General features: G+C 41.0%; 2 protein-coding genes across 2 annotated transcripts; both read right to left on the reverse strand.

Annotated features, from left to right (window-relative positions):
* Positions 1 to 1,886: 1,886 nt before the first annotated feature.
* On the reverse strand, positions 1,887 to 4,667 carry LOC135526305 (tubulin beta-4B chain-like). The gene is made up of 4 exons (XM_064954563.1): positions 4,448 to 4,667; positions 3,602 to 3,710; positions 3,328 to 3,438; positions 1,887 to 3,092 (listed from the first exon to the last, which is right to left on the reverse strand). Exons 1-4 carry the CDS (start codon positions 4,502 to 4,504, stop codon positions 2,032 to 2,034), a joined length of 1,338 nt encoding a protein of 445 aa, XP_064810635.1. The 5' UTR covers positions 4,505 to 4,667; the 3' UTR covers positions 1,887 to 2,031.
* Positions 4,668 to 6,207: 1,540 nt separating this feature from the next.
* On the reverse strand, positions 6,208 to 14,927 carry LOC135526307 (lipid droplet-regulating VLDL assembly factor AUP1-like). The gene is made up of 12 exons (XM_064954564.1): positions 14,695 to 14,927; positions 14,231 to 14,368; positions 12,900 to 13,050; positions 12,122 to 12,309; positions 11,471 to 11,543; positions 11,098 to 11,171; positions 8,012 to 8,078; positions 7,671 to 7,776; positions 7,392 to 7,535; positions 7,044 to 7,192; positions 6,809 to 6,897; positions 6,208 to 6,690 (listed from the first exon to the last, which is right to left on the reverse strand). Exons 1-12 carry the CDS (start codon positions 14,733 to 14,735, stop codon positions 6,600 to 6,602), a joined length of 1,311 nt encoding a protein of 436 aa, XP_064810636.1. The 5' UTR covers positions 14,736 to 14,927; the 3' UTR covers positions 6,208 to 6,599.
* Between the last annotated feature and the right edge of the window lie 7,335 nt (positions 14,928 to 22,262).

Below are 22,262 nucleotides of genomic sequence, written 5' to 3' on the forward strand. Positions count from 1 at the left end.
CATTAAATCCAGATCAAAATTGTGTAGCGTTAGGGTCCCTCGTTTTTGGATGTAGTTAAGAGAGAACTGAACCAAATCTCTAACATACATCATGTTATGTTAAAATATCATTTATATGATCATCAAAGATCATTTATATATTCCAATGACATTTGGGCAAAATATAATTTAAAGTGAAGGGGGAACTCAGGGTTGAATGTTCTGAAAAACTGGGCCCCGATGACCCCTTTTCAGGAAAGGAATTTCACATGTTGTATTATATTGTAGTCCTACCTACATAATGTTTAGCAATAGAGAATATGAGATTGCATTGGCCTTGACCTCACTAGAATTAAAATAATTTTGCATCATTGTTTTGGGTTTCATGCTCAAAATCGATATTAGTCATTTAGCAGATGCTCTTAGTATGGGATTTTCCTAACCAGATTTGAATCAACTACATATTTGCCTTTTAGGAACCAAAATCCTTGAGATCCAATATTTAACTTTAAAAAATGTATTGCAAATAACAATATTCTCTAATGCAAACATGAATACCATTCAAAGGCTTGTGTACAACTACAATTAACAAAAATATAAATGCAACATGTTAAGTGTTTATTTCATGAACTGAAATAAAACATTCTGGATATTTTACATAAACACAAAAAGCTTATTTCTCTAAAATGTTGTCCACATATGTTTAAATCCCTGCAATTGAGTATTTATTCTTTGCCAAGATAATCCACCTGACAGGTGTGGCATATCAAGAAGCTGATTAAACAGCATGATCATTACACAGGTGCACCTTGTGCTGGAAAAAAGGGCCACAAAAAATGTGCCGTTTTGTCACAGATCTCAAGTTGAAAGGGAGATACCTAGTCAATTGTTCAACTGATTGCATCTTCCACATTTTACCCAACCCCTCTGAATTAGAAGTGCAGGGGGCTGCCATAATCAACAGTCTTCAGCACCAAGGGAACAGTGGGTTATCTGCCTTGCTCAGAGACAGATTTTTACCTTGTCAGCTCAGGGATTCGATCCAGCAACCTTTCGGTTACTGGCCCAACGCTCTAACCACTTGGCTACCTGCTTCCCTGGGGAGGATACATTTGGCATGCTGACTGCAGCAATGTCCAGATCTGTGGCCTCCATTGTATCTTTAGAGAATTTGGCAGTACGTCCAACCAACCTCACAACTGCAGACGTTTATGGCGTTGTGTGGAAGTGCAGTGGTAAACAGAGTGCCCCATGATATGGGTAGGCATAAGCTACGGACAACACAATTGCATTTTAGCGATGGCAATTTGAATGCAGATACTGAGGCCCATTGTTGTGCCATATAGCAGCCACCATATGTGTCAGCACAATAACACACAGCTCCATGTCAAAGATCTGTTCACTATTCCCGGATGCTACAAATGTTCGTTATTCCATGGCCTGCATACTTAGACATGTCACCCATTAAGCATGTTCAGGATGCTCTGGATAGACATGTACAACCACGTTCCAGTTCCCATCAATATCCTTCAACGTTGCAAAGCCATTGAAGTTGAGTGGGACAACATTCTACAAGGAACAGCCTGATCAACTCTGGATTATGTGTCACGTTGCATGCAGCAAATGGTGTTCACACCAGACACTGGCCAACACCCCCTTTTTGGGTATCTGACAGACAGACGCATATCCAGCTATGTGAAATCCGTAGATTAGGGCCTAATTAATTTATTTCAATTGACTTCCTTATATGAACTGTAACTCAAAATAGTTGCATGTATATTTGTTCAGTATCACTGAACTGCATAGGAAACAAATTTCACCATCACCTCCCTCACAAATTACTGTAACATAGTATACATTTAAGAAATCACCATTATCCAATGATCGTATTAAATGACAAACAAGTGTTTAACCATGTTTCTTTTATTTGAAGTAAACAAAACAAAAATTAAAATAAAAAAGTAGTACAGCTGAAGCTTGTCAGTTAAGGAAACATGAAGTGAAAAAAACAAACACCAGTCAGATGTTTCACAAGGAAAGAAAACAGACAATTTAAGCCAACTCCTCTTCACCCTCCTCTTCAAACTCGCCCTCCTCCTCTGCAGTGGCGTCTTGGTACTGCTGATACTCAGAAACCAGGTCGTTCATGTTGCTCTCTGCCTCAGTGAACTCCATCTCATCCATGCCTTCTCCTGTGTACCAATGGAGGAAAGCCTTACGGCGGAACATAGCTGTGAACTGCTCAGAAATGCGCTTGAACAGCTCCTGGATGGCAGTACTGTTTCCAATGAAGGTGGCAGCCATCTTGAGGCCACGGGGAGGAATGTCACAGACTGCAGTCTTGACGTTGTTGGGGATCCATTCAACGAAGTAGCTGCTGTTCTTGTTCTGTACGTTCAGCATTTGCTCGTCCACCTCTTTCATGGACATGCGCCCACGGAAGACTGCAGCCACGGTGAGGTAACGGCCGTGACGAGGGTCGCAGGCGGCCATCATGTTCTTCGAGTCAAACATCTGCTGAGTGAGCTCTGGAACCGTCAGGGCTCTGTACTGCTGGCTGCCCCTGCTGGTGAGGGGTGCAAAGCCAGGCATGAAGAAGTGGAGACGGGGGAAGGGCACCATGTTGACTGCCAGTTTGCGCAGGTCAGCGTTGAGCTGGCCAGGGAAGCGGAGACAGGTGGTGACCCCACTCATGGTCGCAGACACCAGGTGGTTGAGGTCTCCGTAGGTGGGCGTGGTGAGTTTGAGGGTACGGAAGCAGATGTCGTAGAGCGCCTCGTTGTCGATACAGTAGGTCTCGTCTGTGTTCTCTACCAGCTGGTGGACTGAGAGGGTGGCATTGTAGGGCTCGACCACAGTGTCTGACACTTTAGGGGAGGGAACCACGCTGAAAGTGTTCATGATGCGGTCGGGGTACTCTTCACGGATCTTGCTGATGAGCAGGGTGCCCATGCCAGAGCCGGTTCCACCTCCCAGGGAGTGGGTGAGCTGGAAGCCCTGCAAGCAGTCACAGCTCTCAGCCTCTTTCCTCACCACATCCAAGACAGAGTCAACCAGCTCTGCACCCTCGGTGTAGTGGCCCTTGGCCCAGTTGTTACCTGCGCCACTCTGACCTGTAATGGACAGAAGTATAATGCCAAAGTAAAGAGGAGATGAAACTGGGCCCTAGTGATGGATTACACAAACACTAAAGCAGGAGATGACAAAGTTAATTATGTGACATGGCAACCCTTTCTTTGAGTAATTAATGCCAACCGTTTGCCTGTGGTGCCTGTAGTCAAGTAATGAAGGTTTATTGTAGTAACATGCAACTAATCCGGGTCCATAGACCACTCCCAAGTTTCTTACCGAAGACAAAGTTGTCAGGCCTGAAGATTTGACCGAATGGTCCGGACCTCACAGAGTCCATGGTCCCAGGCTCCAAGTCCACAAGAACTGCGCGTGGCACATACTTTCCACCTGAAAAGTCAAAAAATGACACTTAAAGAAATTCAAAACAATCGTACCTGGCTAACAATGGTAACTAGGAGATCCATTTTTGATTGTTGCATTTAACCCAAATTGGACAATTGCCAGATTTACCAGACCATTGTGGGTCAAGACATCACACCACTTAACTCACCTGAAGCTTCATTGTAGTACACATTAATTCTTTCCAACTGAAGATCACTGTCCCCATTGTAACTTCCAGTGGGGTCAATGCCATGCTCATCACTAATCACCTCCCAGAACTAGTATAGGGAGACGTCAATTAATGCCAATCCAGAGTCAATTCACTGTTAACATTTTTGCAGTTTAATTAAATACAAAATGGATGCAAACAAGCCATTTTGAACAAGGCCACCCGCCCAAAAAAAAACGAAAAAAAAAAGAGTTCTGCTTTCTGGCTCCCATGCGTCAAGTGTCAAAAACAAAATGGAGTTTCAAAAGTTGGCACCCATTTTATATATATATATATATTTTTTTTTCTGCGTTGTCCTTCGATAAATGTACAAATAAAACATGAAAATTAGGCTCAATGTATTAGTACATCGATAAGTAAATATAAACCAAACTAAAAACAGCAAGGCTATAATGTAATCGCAAAGAGCGCGCGCTGACCGGTTTGGCGCACTCCATGACCTGAACCAGACATAACTGCGAGCTCGTCCAACGCCGGGCAGTAAACAACCTTGAATTATATTACCTCGATCATTTGAATGGTCCCAAATAAAACAAGTACATACAATTTAAAAATCATTGAACTTGTTGGAACAGGAAGGCAAACAAAGTATAATCGAGAGGATGATACTTTCCGCCAAACAATTACTGATCATCTGAGAACAAAGGGGTTACGTGTTTTCGCGCACACTTTGAAAGATCAATATTGAGGCCTCTTGGCCGTAGATTTTTTTTTACCAATAATAATTCTACATATAATTTAAAAAGATAAATATATATGGCTTTAAAAGCCTAAACATGTACAAACCTTTGCGCCAATTTGATTACCGCACTGCCCTGCTTGTAAATGAACAATCTCTCTCATTTTGTTAGTGGAGTAAAATTAATTTAACTTCCTTCTTCGAATGACTACAATCTTCAAACTTTTGCGCTCATATGTGTATTTATATATACCTCGGTGGTGCGTACAGGGTATTTTTGTTAGGTCATTCTCTAAAACCGTTTCAATTCACAGCAATTATATTGGTCCGTTTGGTCGCAGTACCCGCGTTGTAAGCGACGTGATTGGTGGATTTCTGATTGGAAGTGCGACATCACGTGTTGTAATAGGCCGAATATTATAGGACCATATGAAATGAAGCTAGAATAAAATTCTGGCTTCATAAACCCAGTCCTACATTCAGATCGTGCGTCATACTCGCGTTATCAGTTTCTCAAAAATCTAGCATGTATGCCGTGACAGAATGAATTTGTTCAATTTTGCAGCATTCAATGCCTTCAATCATAATGTTTGCATCATGAAACAGCGCTCCATCACTTACACTAATTAGGGAGAAATTATGATCATATTTACATTATTTTTACCTTTGACTTGGTCTATTTCCTTGGAGGCAACAAACCAGCGACAGACTAGATATTTGAAATGTTAAGGCTCTTGCTGAAGTGATTCAATGCCATCTTCAAGACAGTAATCCATTATCTGAATTATATGAGTTACAGACAAAATATATAGTTTACCTTTAAGTTTCCACATATTTTTTTTAAAATCTGCAACATTCACCTAACCATTGTTAGGATGAAAACTCAGATTACAGATAGGCCTACTCGATTAACATTTTTTGTATCACCCATTCTTCCCTTCGCTTTCCTGACTGAGATATACACATTGGTGGTAAAAATATTTTTAAAAATCTAGTTATAGAGATATTATTTTTGAAGAAATATATTGTTTTGACAATATTGCAAGATTATTTTTGAGCTAGTTGGCTATACCTGCCAATTTGTTTTCAGCACTTTTATTTCATGACTGATCAAAACTTGTTTTCTCATGGCTCTCTTGTCTCTGTAGCAGACATATGGTGAGCAATAAGTTTGGAACATCAAATTGCAATCAAATCACAGTATTGATTCGCAACACATATCTTATCGGCACCCAAGTATTGTGATAATATATTGAGGTCACTGGTAAAATCCACCCCGTGTATACGATACTGCCACAGTGCCCATAGTGGGGCAGATAACTATAGGTGATGTACCGGGTCAGTGGCTGCCTACTTCTCAAACAAGTGTAGGAAAGAGGGAGAACAGCTGAAGGGGGGGGGGGGGGGGCTCAGCCCTATGAGGAGCGTGATATACCCGCTGTGCAACAAGAGCACGGGCCTCAGGCGGAGACAGAAGAACACTCATATGCCACGCCTACACAAGCATAACACCTCATTCACAATGGTGTGCTATTCTTGTTTCGTCTAACTATTAAACATTTGTTTAATGTTAAGAGTTTCTATAGTTAATCACAGGGATGACCAGCCTGTCTTATCTACTGCCAACAATAGGAATCACTTTGAATGACCTCCCTCAAAAGCTATATGCTCTAGTTTACGGTTTTATAGTTGGGTTTTTGACTTGATAATTGCAAACGTTTATACACAAATGTATTTACTCTGAAGTAGAGTTCAAAAGTATGACATACACTGATTTCATGACCCAATGGTGCTTTGCGCTCATTGATTCCAGCCAGAGTAAATCAAAGATAAATACTGGAATTGTGATACTATTCAAGACAATCTCTTGCATTTATAAATGACTGATTTTATTGACTTTAAAAATGTATACTGCAGAAACACGTACTCACAAATCATAATGAACCTAAGACCTGAGGAGTATTCGCTGAAAGCAGAGCAAGAAAGATTTCGTTTTTACCACCACCTCTGCCATTATAAAAAATAATGAGATGTTTGACGTCACTGGGTCTTAATAGAAATTGTTATCAAAATAATATTTTTACCAGGACAAACATTTAAGAAGACATGCATGATTGCCATGCAAAAAAATATATAAAAAAAATACAAATAAATCCATTGAAATCTTCAGGTCTTCTTCCTGTACGTGTGGGTCAACAAAAACTCCACTCTGCTCTGCATACACTCCAGTACACTTATTGTCTGTACAATTTTTTGATTTTAACAACTGTCTTTCCTAACACGTTTCCCAGCAATCAGATCTTGTTCAGAGGTTTCATCCTGCTCCAGTTCATGCTTTTCGATGTAGCGTCTAGAGAAAGGAGGGTGGAAACAACTAACAGAGTTGAAAGGTGGACAACAATGACTGAGTGTAAAATGTAGGTGAAATTATAAATTAATCAGAGATTGAATTGCAGCTTTGATCTCACCTTCTTGCAAACTCATACAAGGCCTCTTTCCTCTCTTGTAAGGACATGTGTCTGTCTACCGGTGATTTCCCAAAAGATGTGGCAGCAGGCTATGGGTCAAAATGATCAAAATCAGACTATATAGCAAACCCCTGATGAATAGAATAGCGTAGCAAGATGGTACATTAATTACTTTGCGAGCAAGGTAATATAGACTACCAGTGTACGTAAGACATCATTTAGATCATTGGCAAACCTTAATGGTGGGAGCAGGTGCAGCTGAAGAAGAGAGGGGCCGCCAGGCTGGGCCTGGTGCAGACGTGGCACCGCCTGTGGCCTCCACTGGGAACACCTCAGTGCTCTCCAGCAGATTAGTGATAGTGGTGTCCACACAGTTGGTTTGCACTGTAAAAAGGGTAAATGGAAAGATTTGGGGAAAGCTGCAAACTTCTGTGCCTTTTTCTCCCATTGATCCTAATACAAACACCATTTGAATAAAATTCACATGCAAATACAGGACTCGAGTCAGTGCACTGATCATCACCATTCCAAATTCCCAGTCACTGCACTGGAAATGCAAAGTGGAAATAAAAAGGTGGCATACCCAGGTCTCTGGTGATGATGCCAAGGGGGATGTCAGGCAGAACCTCCTTCACCTGCTGAGCCATCCTGCTGATCCTGAGCTCCTCCACCCCAGAGCTGCGGATCATGAAGCCCAGGGGAACTGGATGTGGTCTGGCACCCACATCTGGACAGACAGCAGCAAATACACACCATCACCAATGGTGCCAACCACCCTCCAAGTAAGCATAACAAGCACCAAGGCCATGTTGTAGGAAGGGCCTTGTCAGGGAAGTTTTCTCCAGGGCTCTCCCTTACTTACTTGAGGTTGTGGTGCGCGGTGCAATGTGCCTTTTCCTCTTGATGTGCTCCGCTTTGTCTGCTTTGGTAATCTGTGTAGAGACCACGCTGAGCTCAGTGGCTAGAAGCTGAAAATGGACAACACAAAGACCAATCAGAGGACAATATAATAATTATTCTCTTTAGTGTTCCATATCATTGTGAATTTTCAGCTCCCAATGTGATAATAACTTGCAATATACAACAAACCCTTTGATAAGATACATACTTGCTTTGCTTGTTTGATATAAAATGTGGGCGGTACTGAATAGAAGGCAGTGCAGAATAAGGGTGCTAAAATGAGAATGACAAAAGGTTTTATACCTCTTGGACTTTGTTGGCAAACTCTTGAAGGGACTCTTCATCTTGTCTAGATACAGGGGGGAGCCATCTGTGAAAATAAACAAAACAGGGTCTCTACAAGCCTTGTGAGCTTTAATAGTGAACTTATTCTGCTTTCACAACGGTTTTACGGTATGTAAAAAAAAAAATAATATTTTTTTAAAGTCAATGTTTACATAACCCATTTTTACGACATTCTTTCCTGCATACGCCTTTTATACCTCCCGTGCGCATGCCAGTGACGAGTGGTTGTAGTTGTATGAATATACATCATTAAAAAAAATACATGTTTAGGCAGGTCATAAGATAGATAAGATAAATAAAATGTATTTTCAAAATAATGGCATACTGAGTTTAATTACACTACATGAACAAAAGTATGTGGACGTCGAACATCTCGTTCCAAAATCACGGGCAATAATATGAAATTGGTCCCCCCTTTGCTGCTATAAGAACCTCTACTCTTCTGGGAAGGCTTTCCACAAGATGTTGGAACATTTCTGCGGGGACAAGCATTAGTGAGGTTTGGGCACTGATGTAGGGCGATTAGGCCTGGCTCGCAGCCGGCGTTCCAATTCATCCCAAAGGTGTTTGATAGGGTTGAAGTCAGGGCTCTGTGCAGGCCAGTCAAGTTCTTCCACACAGATCTCGACATGCCATTTCTGTATGGACCTCACTTTGTGGACAGGGGCATTGTCATGCTGGACCTCACTTTGTGAATGGGGGCATTGTCATGCTGAAACAGGAAAGGGCCTTCCCCAAACTGTTGCCACAAAGTTGGATGCGCCAGAATCGTCTAGAATGTCATTGTATGCTAAGATTTTACTTCACTGGAACTAAGGGGCCTGGCCTGAACCATGGAAACCAATTCCATGAAGCTCCCAACGAAGTTCTTGTGCTGACGTTACGTCCAGAGGCAGTTTGGAACGCGGTAGTGAATGTTATTTTATTTTTGTACATGCTACGTGCTTCAACACTCCGCAGTCCTGTTCTGTGAACTTGTGTGGCCTACCACTTCGCTGCTGAGCCGATGTTGCTCCTAGACATTTCCACTTTACAATAACAGCACTTATGGTTGAAAAGGTGGCATCCTATGACGGTGCCACGTTGAAAGTCACTGAGCTCTTTGGTAAGGCCATTCTACTGTCAATGTATGTCTATGGAGATTGCATGACTGTGTGCTTGATTTTATAAATAGCCGAATCCACTCATTTGAAGGGGTGTCCACATACACTAAAAGTATATTACGTCCAAATGAATGAAATCAATAGTTCATTATTTTGTTCAATAAACAGACAAGACACACCTAATCCAATCACAATCACACAAACACTGAGTGTACAAAACATTATAAACACCTGTTCTTTCCTTGACATCGACCATCTAGGTGAAAGCTATGATCCCTTATTGATGTCACTTGTTACATCCACTTCAAATCAGTGTAGATGAAGAGGAGACAGGTTAAAGAAGGATTTTTTCCCCACCTTGAGACATGGATTGTGTCTACGCAATTCAGAGGGTGAATAGGCATGACAAAAGATATAAGTTACTTTGAATGGGGTATGTGGTGTCAGGCGCACTGTTTTGTGTCAAGAACTGGAACACTGCTGGGTTTTTCCACACTCAATAATTTCCAGTGTGCATCAAGAATGGTCCACCACCCAAAGGACATACAGCCAACTGTAGGAAGCATTGGAGTCAACATGGGCCAGCATCCCCGTGGAACACTTTCAACACCTTTTAGAATCCATGCCCCGACAAATTTAGGTGTTCTTAATGTTTTGTCCACTCAGTGCATATTTGTAGTGAGAATATAAGGAATATAACAGAATAAAATTCAAATAATATTTTTCCCACATAACTTGTGTCAAGGGAATGTGTAGAATCGCTGTCATAAAATAACATATATTGTTTTATCCATGCTTCATCTCTTTCCTATCCTCACTCAACTTTGTTAGCAAGCAGGCGTAAAGGTCTTACATTGAGAGTAGCTTCATCATGATACCCATAGAAAATAATAGCAATCCTATTTTCAAAAGAGTCTCGTGTTTATATTTCACAACCTCCGCAGGCTTTTGGAGTGGTCTATCCGCGATCTAGCAAAATAATAGGCTTACACTTCATTTAGGCTACATTATTGCATGCAACATGTTTCTGATCAGTGATAGAAGAGCAAACGAAATAGACGAGCTGTACGACCTCAGAAAACCAGCCAGAAACCAATGAACCTATACAGACAGAGATTCAGGGAAACAATATCACATTGATTGAGACAAGTCAGTGAAGTCACAGGCTTTTGGTTCGGGAGTAGGCCTAGGATACGAAGCGACTGAACAGCAAAATAATCCACTTGTTAAAACTAGACAACATAAAATTAGATACATGCCGTCAATTGCATTAGCCTACTTGATTCTTTTTTTTTTTTTTTTTTTCATAAAATCAATTATATTTATTCCCCCAGCTGTGGTTAAGAAAACAATGCATGCTTCATGGTGGGCTATTCAAATTTTAGAACTAGCAGGAGGATGGTTAACTGGCGCTGCCTAACATTCATGAAGAGTTTAAGAACAAAGCGCATGCCAATGCCCCCTCAGGTTTACGGCTACGATTCATACTAAGCTGTAGGCAGAAGTTTACCGAAATTATTACTAGGCCGCTAGGCGAAAATAAAAAAGTTTTGGCTTTGATACCAACTATACCTTTCAGGTATAAGGAAACGGCAACAACAAAAAAAAGTTGACAGTGTGGTAAATTTGGCAGAAAAACATTTAGTATAAAAGGGATATTAAACTTTCCCTGTGATGAAAGCTTGCTTTGGCCTCTAATCAAGCTGAATGAAAAGTTATATTACAACACAAAATATATTGCTGATCCTGACAAAATGTTAACTCTGAAACGGCAAAACCATTACAAAAACCATTGTTAATTCTAGCAGAATTTTCCAGTGAGTAATGGACTGGACTTTAAGGACATACATAAAATGTGTCAATTATCAAAGTGATACCTTTACAAGGTCCAACCAGAGCCCCGACAAAGACAAGTAGTGAGAGACAGTAATTATTTAGTACCTTACATGGTACACTGTACATGGGACGAAAAAGGTCCACAACAGTTCTGTCAGCCAAAAGGAGTCTGGCGTGCTCTTGAGAAAGAGGAACAAACTGCATTAGTACTTTCATTTCAGGAAATCCTCTGCATTTGTCTGACAGAATTATGTAAAGGCAGAGTGAAAAATTAACACAAAATCTTTAGGTCTATCACTGGAGTGAAAACCAATTTTACAAGAAAGTACTGGCCTTCTATGGACTATTGGAGGAAACCCTCAACTTTTGAAAGCCCAACTTTTTACACAAACACTCACCAAATGTAGATGGTTAAATATGTCACGAGTACTGCTTTTAAACTAATATGACAGAGGCAGTTTAGTTTTGATGGTATTACCAGAGCTACAAATGGCCTCTTCACTTGTAAGGCCACAGGCTGAATGGAATCAGTCATGGAGAAAGGCCAGGAGCTGAGGGAGATAAAACACAGGTTAGCTCAGTAATTCTTAGAATCAGTAATACAGGGGCAGTACAGAGCCACCTTACAGCAGTGTTGGCATTCTGCTCAGGACTCATTCTCCTCTAAAGACCCGTTAATAAATCACTATTTCCAGTTAAATTAATAACAGCAATAGTTCTGTTAGCTCAGTAATTCTTAGAATCAGTAATACAGGGGCAGTACAGAGCCACCTTACAGCAGTGTTGGCATTCTGCTCAGGACTCATTCTCCTCTAAAGACCCGTTAATAAATCACTATTTCCAGTTAAATTAATAAAAGCAATAGTTCTGTGTTCTACTGGTGATTAGGGAAAATAGAAAAACGTATTTGTATATACAAAGACGGCAGATATAATCGATTACAAAAATAAATGTCTTATACACAAGATAAATCCCATGGATAGTACTGATCTGCACATTATGCTTAAACCAGTGCTGTGGGGCAGGGACACTAAGTTTAATAATGAAAGAACACTTCAAAACCAAAGCGAGAGAGAGTGAGAACTCAATCAGCTTGATGACAGGGATAATGCAGTGTGTTGTGGCTCACCTGAACTTCAGCAGGCCAGCGCGCCCATTGGTGGTGTCCTCCTCGGGGAATAAGAGTAGGGGCAGAGTTTTTGGAGAGGAGCAGTATCTCCTGAGGGACTCCTCCATCTCATCCTGGCCCGATATGGCACCCAGCTCCATGAAGCCTCGGGCCCAACACACGAAGCCTGCAGAGTCCTCCAGCATAGGCTGAGCAGAGGAACAGGTCACGGTAAAAATAACAAACAAACACTGGCTGATGGTGTAAGGTTGAGTCAACGCAGGTGCATTTTTTGAAAAATATCTCTTTGTTCAGCTGGGCAAGAACAACCAATGATGTTTACAAACCCTGGATTGCTGGTACCATGTATTGGCCATTGAGCGGCTTTGACGCCACCGGTCTGCCATATTGGCACTCCCCAGTAGGACCTCTATAGGAATTAATGGAATTCTACAGTATTTCAATTAAATGTTTCAAGGACAAAATCACATTAGTCATATGTAAAAAATAATGTATTTATATATTTCTTTATGTTTAGCTCATATCATATAATGTCAAAGTATGCATGAAGGTGTCTGTAATATAACAAATGTGGCAAAAACTAATGTAGACATTAAATGTATTTCTGTAGCTTCCAGAATATTTTTTACAATGGTGGGGGAGTGCCAAGATGGAGGCACGGTGGCTTCAACACAGTGCCCCCTATCAGTCATCTATTGTATATACAAAATCATTGAGATGAACTCAAGGAGCTCAAAGTGCAACACAATGAATAGCTTCACTTCAACAAAACACTCACAGTATTGCAGGAAGTCAGAAGATTGACAATGTTGTGGTCAAACTGGGTCACGTGATTGCAGATGTACAGTTTTGTGCTTTTGTCTCTTGAACGTGGGCTGTTCTGTCTGACGTGCATACCAAGGACTGAGAACATTATTCTCACAATGAATCTGGAACAGGAAGAATTCTTTGAGTTTGATCCAGTGAACACAAAACAGGATATGTTTTAAAATGGAGAGATACTAGACAAACAGCAAATTTGCCAAGACTTCCCACAATTGGTTCCTTCAAATGTGCACCCTTCTTTGGTTGAGGCATACCCATATTGGGAGAAGCTAATAATAGCAGAGGTGCATAAAGATGGTGGCCCCCATGTACTTTAAACTATCAAAATAAAGAAAGTCGCACACTCCATGTATAATCTCCCAGCAATTTAATGGGTATTGGGACTTTATTTTGATAGTTTATTCACCATTAGTAAGCACATCCACACAAACTATTGTTCTTGGTGTGCGCCAGCTCATGTTTTTTTAGACCCCATTTACTTACCAAATGCCTCGTTGTCTAAGTTTGTTGTACAGTACATTTCTTTCCTTTACTCTTTTTTTGTGTCGTCATTACCAAAGTATACATGATCCCAATTCTAGCTCCAGGTTAACAGCAATTTGAAAAACTATATTGTGCTGATTTATTGGTGCATTGAACCATGTTTAAAAAACATTTAAAAAGCCATCGTTTAAATCCTCAGTGGACAGTGTACCCCATTTATAGACGCTAACTGCTTTAGCGCCTATTGATGTTAGTATCTCCTGACTGGGGGAGTTTTTTAAAAGCCCTGACGCTTGCTTTAAACATTAACACGCATCGCTGATGGCAGTGTTTTGAAAGATAAGGAACATATCTTTCATATCAGCGAGAAATACTTTTCTAAAAATAAAAGGTTAAATTACTACACACGTTTTATTCGGTTAATGTTCCCACACGGCCATATATCCATGCTACATCACTTGTTTACAAAAAACAGACAGGAGACAAGGGCCATATGTTTTGAAAGCCTTGATTATTGACGTGTCTAAACACAGCGTCGGGATTGTAGTTCAGATGACCGAAACTAATCGCTCAGAACTGTAGGGAGAAGACAGAATGCCGCCTGGAGTTTCAGCACTACGGATAGCGGTTTAACAATGACTTATCTGAATTCCGACATCTTTACGCCCCTTCACCACTGTGGCAGTGCTGACAGATTTGTTTTTATTTTAAGCAGGAAGTCACCCCACTGTGTATGATGATGTCATTATGCGGAGTCAACCTAACATTTAGTAAGATAACCAGTTGCAAAACTACCCTTACCTTCTAGCAAGACTGTCTGGGAGTGCACAGCTCACCAAAAACACATGTGCACCTACGAAGAGTCGTAGTAACATCAAACAAAGGCCAACTGGAGAGTAAAGTAATACCAGCAAAAGGACCAGTCCATCGTTTGGCAACCTGTTTGAGACAGACACAGATCAGTGTTATCCTTGACAGGAAGAATATTCCGAGTCCAAGGGGACAGATTATATGCTTCAAACTAGGAAACTAATGTAACTGTTACCGACCAAACTAATGGATAATAGTATTACTATCTTGTAGGCTAATTTGCTTACAGTAACTAACAAGTTAAATGAACACCAAGAAGACGGTGACTTAGCTAGCTAATAGCCAGAGCCGATTATGAGCAAGACTATTGGAAATCTCTGCCATGGGTATCGGTGGACTGATACTCATTTAGCTGCTAGCTAGCTTGTCTTGACAACAACACTTCTTGTTCTTACCGCTGGAAGTCAAACATCTGTTCTATTCCTCGAGTTTCCATTATTTCACCTAATCTGTAGGTTGAGAAAGTTAATTACACGCGTCACTTTCCTGCATACTAACTAATCAACCATTTAATTCGAAACGATAAAAGGTCAAACTGGTAACCATTTATTTGCTCATGTTGATGCTGGCTGACGTTTCCAGCTAGTCTACCTCAGGCGCCATGTTCAACGCTAGAAAGAGATCAGTGTCTCGTCAGCAGCAAAAAAAGGTACTTCCGGGTTACGGAATTTCGGAACATTTCCAAATAAAAGTCCCCATGTAATAGTAGAAAAGTGTCAATAACCTGGATTTATTCATGATGTAAAAATACTTGTCTAAACATTAACAATTATTCATATTTGTTCATATTTAAATTACATTTGCATTACATTTGTGTTTTAAAACATAAATGCCCCAATGTGAATCATTGTAGATGGTATACACATTGATTTATAGAGCAAAAACTATTCTTGGTTCCGCAGTAAAAGTTGGGTAGGGAATACTCAGTAGGGCCTGTATAATCTATATGGTGTCATTTCATGGGGCTCTGAATAAACCACCCATTACATTGGCCACAATTAGGACTGGGCAGTATACTTTATTTTACGATATACCAATATACAGTATTTTACGATATATATTTACGATATACTATACGATATGCATTGACTGTTTTAAAAAATATATATAACGGTATTTGAATGTTCGGTTTGTTAAATGTCATACGCCGTGTGTAACGTGCATTTTTTGTTGTTGTTTACTTCGCTACTTGAGTAATTTCTCTCTGCTTTTTCTCTCCATGATACGTCCCACACAGACCTTGCCCCGCCCCCTGTCAATCAGTGAGCGTATTTGTTGTTCCTGGAGCACGAGACGCTTGCGTTCAATCTCTGCATGGTAAATGCAGCACATACAACAATGTTGATGACCAAGAGGTTGTTTTCACTTTGCTTCCACACATACATCCACTAGCTTTCTATAATAACACTATTTCTATAATTACACTATAGCTTTCTATAATTACACTATTCTTAACTGACTTGCCTAGTTAAATAAAGGTTCGAAAAAAAATAATAATTTGGTGTCTACTCTGTCACAATAACTCCTCCCTGGCATTTTCATTTGTTTTCACTTCAAACACTGTATTAGAATAATCATTCTATTTCTATGATTCCAACAGTTCAACCAAGTGTTTTGCTCTAAATCAAATTGCAAGATTTGGTTTAAAATAAGGCCTATATTGTTTGCCCATATCGTACAAATCAAATCAAATCAAATGTATTTATATAGCCCTTCGTACATCAGCTGATATCTCAAAGTGCTGTACAGAAACCCAGCCTAAAACCCCAAACAGCAAGCAATGCAGGTGTAGAAGCACGGTGGTTAGGAAAAACTCCCTAGAAAGGCCAAAACCTAGGAAGAAACCTAGAGAGGAACCAGGCTATGTGGGGTGGCCAGTCCTCTTCTAGCTGTGCCGGGTCGAGATTATAACAGAACATGGCCAAGATGTTCAAATGTTCATAAATGACCAGCATGGTCGAATAATAATAAGGCAGAACAGTTGAAACTGGAGCAGCAGCACGGCCAGGTGGACTGGGGACAGCAAGGAGTCATCATGTCAGGTAGTCCTGGGGCATGGTCCTAGGGCTCAGGTCCTCCAAGAGAGAGAAAGAAAGAGAATTAGAGAGAGCATATGTGGGGTGGCCAGTCCTCTTCCGGTTGTGCCGGGTGGAGATTATAACAGAACATGGCCAAGATGTTCAAATGTTCATAAATGACCAGCATGGTCGAATAATAATAAGGCAGAACAGTTGAAACTGGAGCAGCAGCACGGCCAGGTGGACTGGGGACAGCAAGGAGTCATCATGTCAGGTAGTCCTGGGGCATGGTCCTAGGGCTCAGGTCCTCCGAGAGAGAGACGGAGAGAATTAGAGAACGCACACTTAGATTCACACAGGACACTGAATTGGACAGGAGAAGTACTCCAGATATAACAAACTGACCCCAGCCCTCCGACACATAAACTACTGCAGCATAAATACTGGAGGCTGAGACAGGAGGGGTCAGGAGACACTGTGGCCCCATCCGAGGACACCCCCGGACAGGGCCAAACAGGAAGGATATAACCCCACCCACTTTGCCAAAGCACAGCCCCCACACCACTAGAGGGATATCTTCAACCACCAACTTACCATCCTGAGACAAAGTTGAGTATAGCCCGCAAAGATCTCCGCCATGGCACAACCCAAGGGCGGGCGCCAACCCAGACAGAATGACCACATCAGTCCTTATGTGGCAGTGTGGAAATGATTTCAAATGAGTGCAGGAAAACCCTACATTATTTTAGATTGAAGTGAACAGCATAAAACAATCAGAATGGAGAACGACCCATTGAAATCACTTAGAATGTATGTATTGCCACCCTAGGGTCAGGCACTACTCATAAATCAAATTCTGAACTTTTATTATTCAAAAACATAAAATACAGTCTTAGCGTCAAAAACAAAAATCAATAACGTTCACTTTTATACAGTAAATATCGGTTTATAGAGAAAAAAAACATTATTTGTGCTGATGTAAAAGTGGGGTTGGGATTACTCACTAGGGTCTGTAGAATCTATACAGTGCATTCGGGAAAGTATTCAGACCCCTTGACTTTTTCCACATTTTGTTACGTTACAGCCTTATTCTAAAAAAAAATCTATCAGTTTTTACCCCCTCATCAATCTACACACAATACCCCATAATGCCAAAGCCAAAACATTTTTTTTATTTTTTTATTTTAGCAAATGTATTAAAAATTAAAAATAGAAATACCTTATTACATAAGTATTCAGACCCTTTGCTATGAGACTGGAAATTGAGCTCAGATACATCCTGTTTCCATTGATCATGCTTGAGATGTTTCTACAACTTGAATGGAGTCCACCTGTGGTAAATTCAATTGATTGGACATTATTTGGAAAAGCACACACCTGTCTATATAAAGTACCACAGTTGACAGTGAATGTCAGGTTGGGAGAAGGAGGAAATGGCATCTGTGCTTGAATCCGAAGGTGCGGCAAGGGAAGTGTGTGATAATGAATGGAAAATAATGAAATCAAATAATGGAACAAAATGAGCAAAAGTTGTAGTAGAAGATAAAGCCTTATTGGGCTGCGTTTTTTTGGAGGAGATTCTTTTGGGAAATCCATTTGTAATATCGAGGACTGTGAAGAAAGCAGTGGGAAAGGTGAATTCAATCAAGGGACTAGAAGCAGCCCTGTTTTGGTTAATTGTGTTGATGAAGAACAGAAGAATCTAGCAGAATTGTCCACGTCAGAAGAAACATGTATTGATCTTCGGAGCAGGGCACCTACCAAAGGAGTTATAGCTGGAGTCTCATTGGATATAAATGATGAGTACCTTCAGTGCCTTGCGAAAGTATTCGGCCCCCTTGAACTTTGCGACCTTTTGCCACATTTCAGGCTTCAAACATAAAGATATAACATTGTATTTTTTTGTGAAGAATCAACAACAAGTGGGACACAATCATGAAGTGGAACAACATTTATTGGATATTTCAAACTTTTTTAACAAATCAAAAACTGAAAAATTGGGCGTGCAAAATTATTCAGCCCCTTTACTTTCAGTGCAGCAAACTCTCTCCAGAAGTTCAGTGAGGATCTGAATGATCCAATGTTGACCTAAATGACTAATGATGATAAATACAATCCACCTGTGTGTAATCAAGTCTCCGTATAAATGCACCTGCACTGTGATAGTCTCAGAGGTCCGTTAAAAGCGCAGAGAGCATCATGAAGAACAAGGAACACACCGGGCAGGTCCGAGATACTGTTCTGAAGAAGTTTAAAGCCGGATTTGGATACAAAAAGATTTCCCAAGCTTTAAACATCCCAAGGAGCACTGTGCAAGCGATAATATTGAAATGGAAGGAGTATCAGACCACTGCAAATCTATCAAGACCTGGCCGTCCCTCTAAACTTTCAGCTCATACAAAAGAAGACTGATCAGAGATGCAGCCAAGAGGCCCATGATCACTCTGGATGAACTGCAGAGATCTACAGCTGAGGTGGGAGACTCTGTCCATAGGACAAAAATCAGTCGTATATTGCACAAATCTGGCCTTTACGGAAGAGTGGCAAGAAGAAAGCCATTTCTTAAAGATATCCATAAAAAGTGTCGTTTAAAGTTTGCCACAAGCCACCTGGGAGACACACCAAACATGTGGAAGAAGGTGCTCTGGTCAGATGAAACCAAAATTGAACTTTTTGGCAACAATGCAAAACGTTATGTTTGGCGTAAAAGCAACACAGCTCATCACCCTGAACACACCATACCCACTGTCAAACATGGTGGTGGCAGCATCATGGTTTGGGCCTGCTTTTCTTCAGCAGGGACTGGGAAGATGGTTAAAATTGATGGGAAGATGGATGGAGCCAAATACAGGACCATTCTGGAAGAAAACCTGATGGAGTCTGCAAAAAACCTGAGACTGGGACGGAGATTTGTCTTCCAACAAGACAATGATCCAAAACATAAAGCAAAATCTACAATGGAATGGTTCAAAAATAAACATATCCAGGTGTTAGAATGGCCAAGTCAAAGTCCAGACCTGAATCCAATCGAGAATCTGTGGAAAGAACTGAAAACTGCTGTTCACAAATGCTCTCCATCCAACCTCACTGAGCTCGAGCTGTTTTGCAAGGAGGAATGGGAAAAAATTTCAGTCTCTCGATGTGCAAAACTGATAGAGACATACCCCAAGCGACTTACAGCTGTAATCGCAGCAAAAGGTGGCGCTACAAAGTATTAACTAAAGGGGGCTGAATAATTTTGCACGCCCAATTTTTCAGTTCTTGATTTGTTAAAAAAGTTTGAAATATCCAATAAATGTAGTTCCACTTCCTGATTGTGTCCCACTTGTTTTTGATTCTTCACAAAAAAAATACAGTTTTATATCTTTATGTTTGAAGCCTGAAATGTGGCAAAAGGTCGCAAAGTTCAAGGGGGCCGAATACTTTCGCAAGGCACTGTATGTCCGAAAATCCCAGGAGTGGTCAGTGCATGTTGCCTGACCCGTATGGTAAATGGAAGGAAGGAGAAACGCCTGTGGATATCATTGTTGTTTGAGGAGACTACCTGAATATGTGAAGCTTGGATATGTAAGTTATGCAGTGAGAGCATTTGTGTACAAACCATTACAGTGTGGAAATTGTAAAGGATATGGTCACGTGTCAAATGTTTGCAAACAAGATAATTATGATATGGAAGAATCTGTGAATGGAAAATGTTGCAACTGTGGTGAGGATCATACTCCGGACTTCCTTGAGTGCCCCGTTAAGGGGAATGAGGTCGAGGTGTCAAGGATCAAGGCTTCACAGCCGGATCTAATTTGTGAAGGCGCTGAAGAGAGTCGAAGGGGCAAGAGGCATCAGTGTTGAAGATATGGCGGCGGATGCATTTCAACTAGTTGCTAGTGTTTTAAGTCAATTGGGTGATCTGGATACACTCGTTGTGAAGAAGGTGGATTTTGTGGCATTTATAGCCACAGTGATGAATTGTACAGCACAAGTGTCTAAGAAGTCCAAGAAGCTGGATATCATTATATCTGCAGCTGAGAAGTTTTTGGGGCTCCAAGACTTCACGGCAGAAGCACATCAAGGACTTTTGTCGCTAGGAAATGTCTCGCCCTCACAGGAGGCTTCTGAGACTGTGTTGGGACCTGATTAGAATGTGGTTTGTACAAAAAAGCCAGTAGATTTGTTTGTATGATATTTTTTTAATTTTTACCCAAATGTTTTCCTTTTTTGGGATCCTTATCCATCTGCACAGTAGGTGGTGGAATGAACATTTAATTGTTGCCAATGCCATTATACCATAGAAGAAGTGCATGTCAAAGCGAAAAGCAAGCCATGAGGTATAAGGAATTGTCCGTAGAGCTCCAAGACAGGATTGTGCCAAGACACAGATCTGGGGAAGGGTAACAAAACATTTCAGCCGCATTGAAGGTCCCAAAGAACACAGTGACCTCCATCATTCTTAAATCGAAGAAGTTTGGAACCACCAAGACTCTTCCTAGAGCACATGACAGCCCACTTGGAGTTTGCCAAAAGGCCCCTAAATTACTTTTTCCATGAGAAACAAGATTTAACTCTTTGGCCTGAATGCTAAGCATCACATCTGGAGGAAACCTGGCACCATCCCTACAGTGAAGCATGGTGGTGGCAGCATCATGCTGTGGGGCTGTTTTTCTGCAGCAGGGACTCTGAGACTAATCAGGATCGAGGGACAGATGAACAGAGCAAAGTACAGAGAGATCCTTGATGAAAGCCTGCTCCAGAGTGCTCAGGACCTCAGACTGGGAGAAGGTTCACCTTCCAACACAACAACAACCCTAAGCACACAGCCAAAACAACGCAGGAGTGCCTTCGGGACAAGTCTGAATGTCCTTGAGTTGCCCAGCCAGAGCCTGGACTTGAACCCGATCGAACATCTCTGGATCCAACCTGACAGAGCTTGACAGGATCTGCAGAGAGGAACGGGAGCAATTCCCAAAATACAGGTCTGTGAAGCTTGTTTTTTTATTTTTTATTTAACCTTTTTGTTACTAGGCAAGTCATTTAAGAACAAATTCTTATTTACAATGACGTCCTACCAAAAGGCCTCCTGCAGGGACGGGGGCTGGGATAAAATTAAAAAATATATATAGGACAAAACACACATCACGACAAGAGAGACAACACGACATAAATAGCATCATATCCAAGAATACTCGAGGCTGTAATCACTGCCAAAGGTGCTTCAACAAAGTACTGAGTAAAGGGTCTGAATACTTATGTAAATGTGAAATTTCAGTTTTTTTTGTAAATTTGATACATTTGCAAAAAATTCAAAACCTGTTTTTGCTTTGTTATTGTGGGGTATTGTGTGTAGCTTGATGAGTGTAAAAAACAAATAATTTAACCAATTTTAGAATAAGGCTGTAATGTAACAAAATGTGGAAAAAGTCAAAAGGTCTGAATACTTTCCGAATGCACTGTAAATTACATATTGGCTTATAAAGAGAACTATTCTAGGTGGCGAAGTCAAATGTATGCCGAACCATGTTTTTCTGCTGGCCGCGCAATATCAAGTGTGGTCACAATCAAATGATCCATAGCCTATACTATAGGTTTAGGCTATACGAAGAACATGCTCAGAGAAGCAAGAAATTGTACTTCCTTCCCGTGTTTTTGCGCTGCTAGAATAGTTTTGCTATCTAAACCAATACGTAATTTACAGGCCGACAGTGTATTGCATTTGGACTAATGGAATGGGTGGAGTAGAAAGGACTGTTGGGTGTTTAGATCAGTCACCCAAGAAATAGAACCATACACAGTGGCTTGCAAAAGTAGTCACCCTGTCATGAATCCCGCCGAAGATGGTGCCTCTTCCTGTTCTACCCTGTCATGAATCCCGCCGAAGATGGTGCCTCTTCCTGTTCGGGCGGCACTCGGCGGTCGTCGTCGCCGGCCTACTAGCTGCCACCAATCCCCTTTTC

Source organism: Oncorhynchus masou, chromosome 32 (genome assembly GCF_036934945.1).
Source record: "Oncorhynchus masou masou isolate Uvic2021 chromosome 32, UVic_Omas_1.1, whole genome shotgun sequence".
NCBI classification, from domain to species: domain Eukaryota; kingdom Metazoa; phylum Chordata; class Actinopteri; order Salmoniformes; family Salmonidae; genus Oncorhynchus; species Oncorhynchus masou.

Excerpts from the sequence above, each read along its gene's own strand:
- LOC135526305 (XM_064954563.1), bottom strand. The coding sequence starts at position 4,504 with ATGAGAGAGATTGTTCATTTACAAGCAGGGCAGTGCGGTAATCAAATT. Across the intron at positions 3,439-3,601 it reads GTACTACAATGAAGCTTCAG|GTGGAAAGTATGTGCCACGC; the intron begins GTGAGTTAAGTG and ends TTGACTTTTCAG. Across the intron at positions 3,093-3,327 it reads GCCTGACAACTTTGTCTTCG|GTCAGAGTGGCGCAGGTAAC; the intron begins GTAAGAAACTTG and ends TGTCCATTACAG.
- LOC135526307 (XM_064954564.1), bottom strand. The coding sequence starts at position 14,735 with ATGGAAACTCGAGGAATAGAACAGATGTTTGACTTCCAGCG. Across the intron at positions 12,310-12,899 it reads TTCTGACTTCCTGCAATACT|CCTATGCTGGAGGACTCTGC; the intron begins GTGAGTGTTTTG and ends TCCTCTGCTCAG. Across the intron at positions 6,691-6,808 it reads TTGTATGAGTTTGCAAGAAG|ACGCTACATCGAAAAGCATG; the intron begins GTGAGATCAAAG and ends TCCTTTCTCTAG.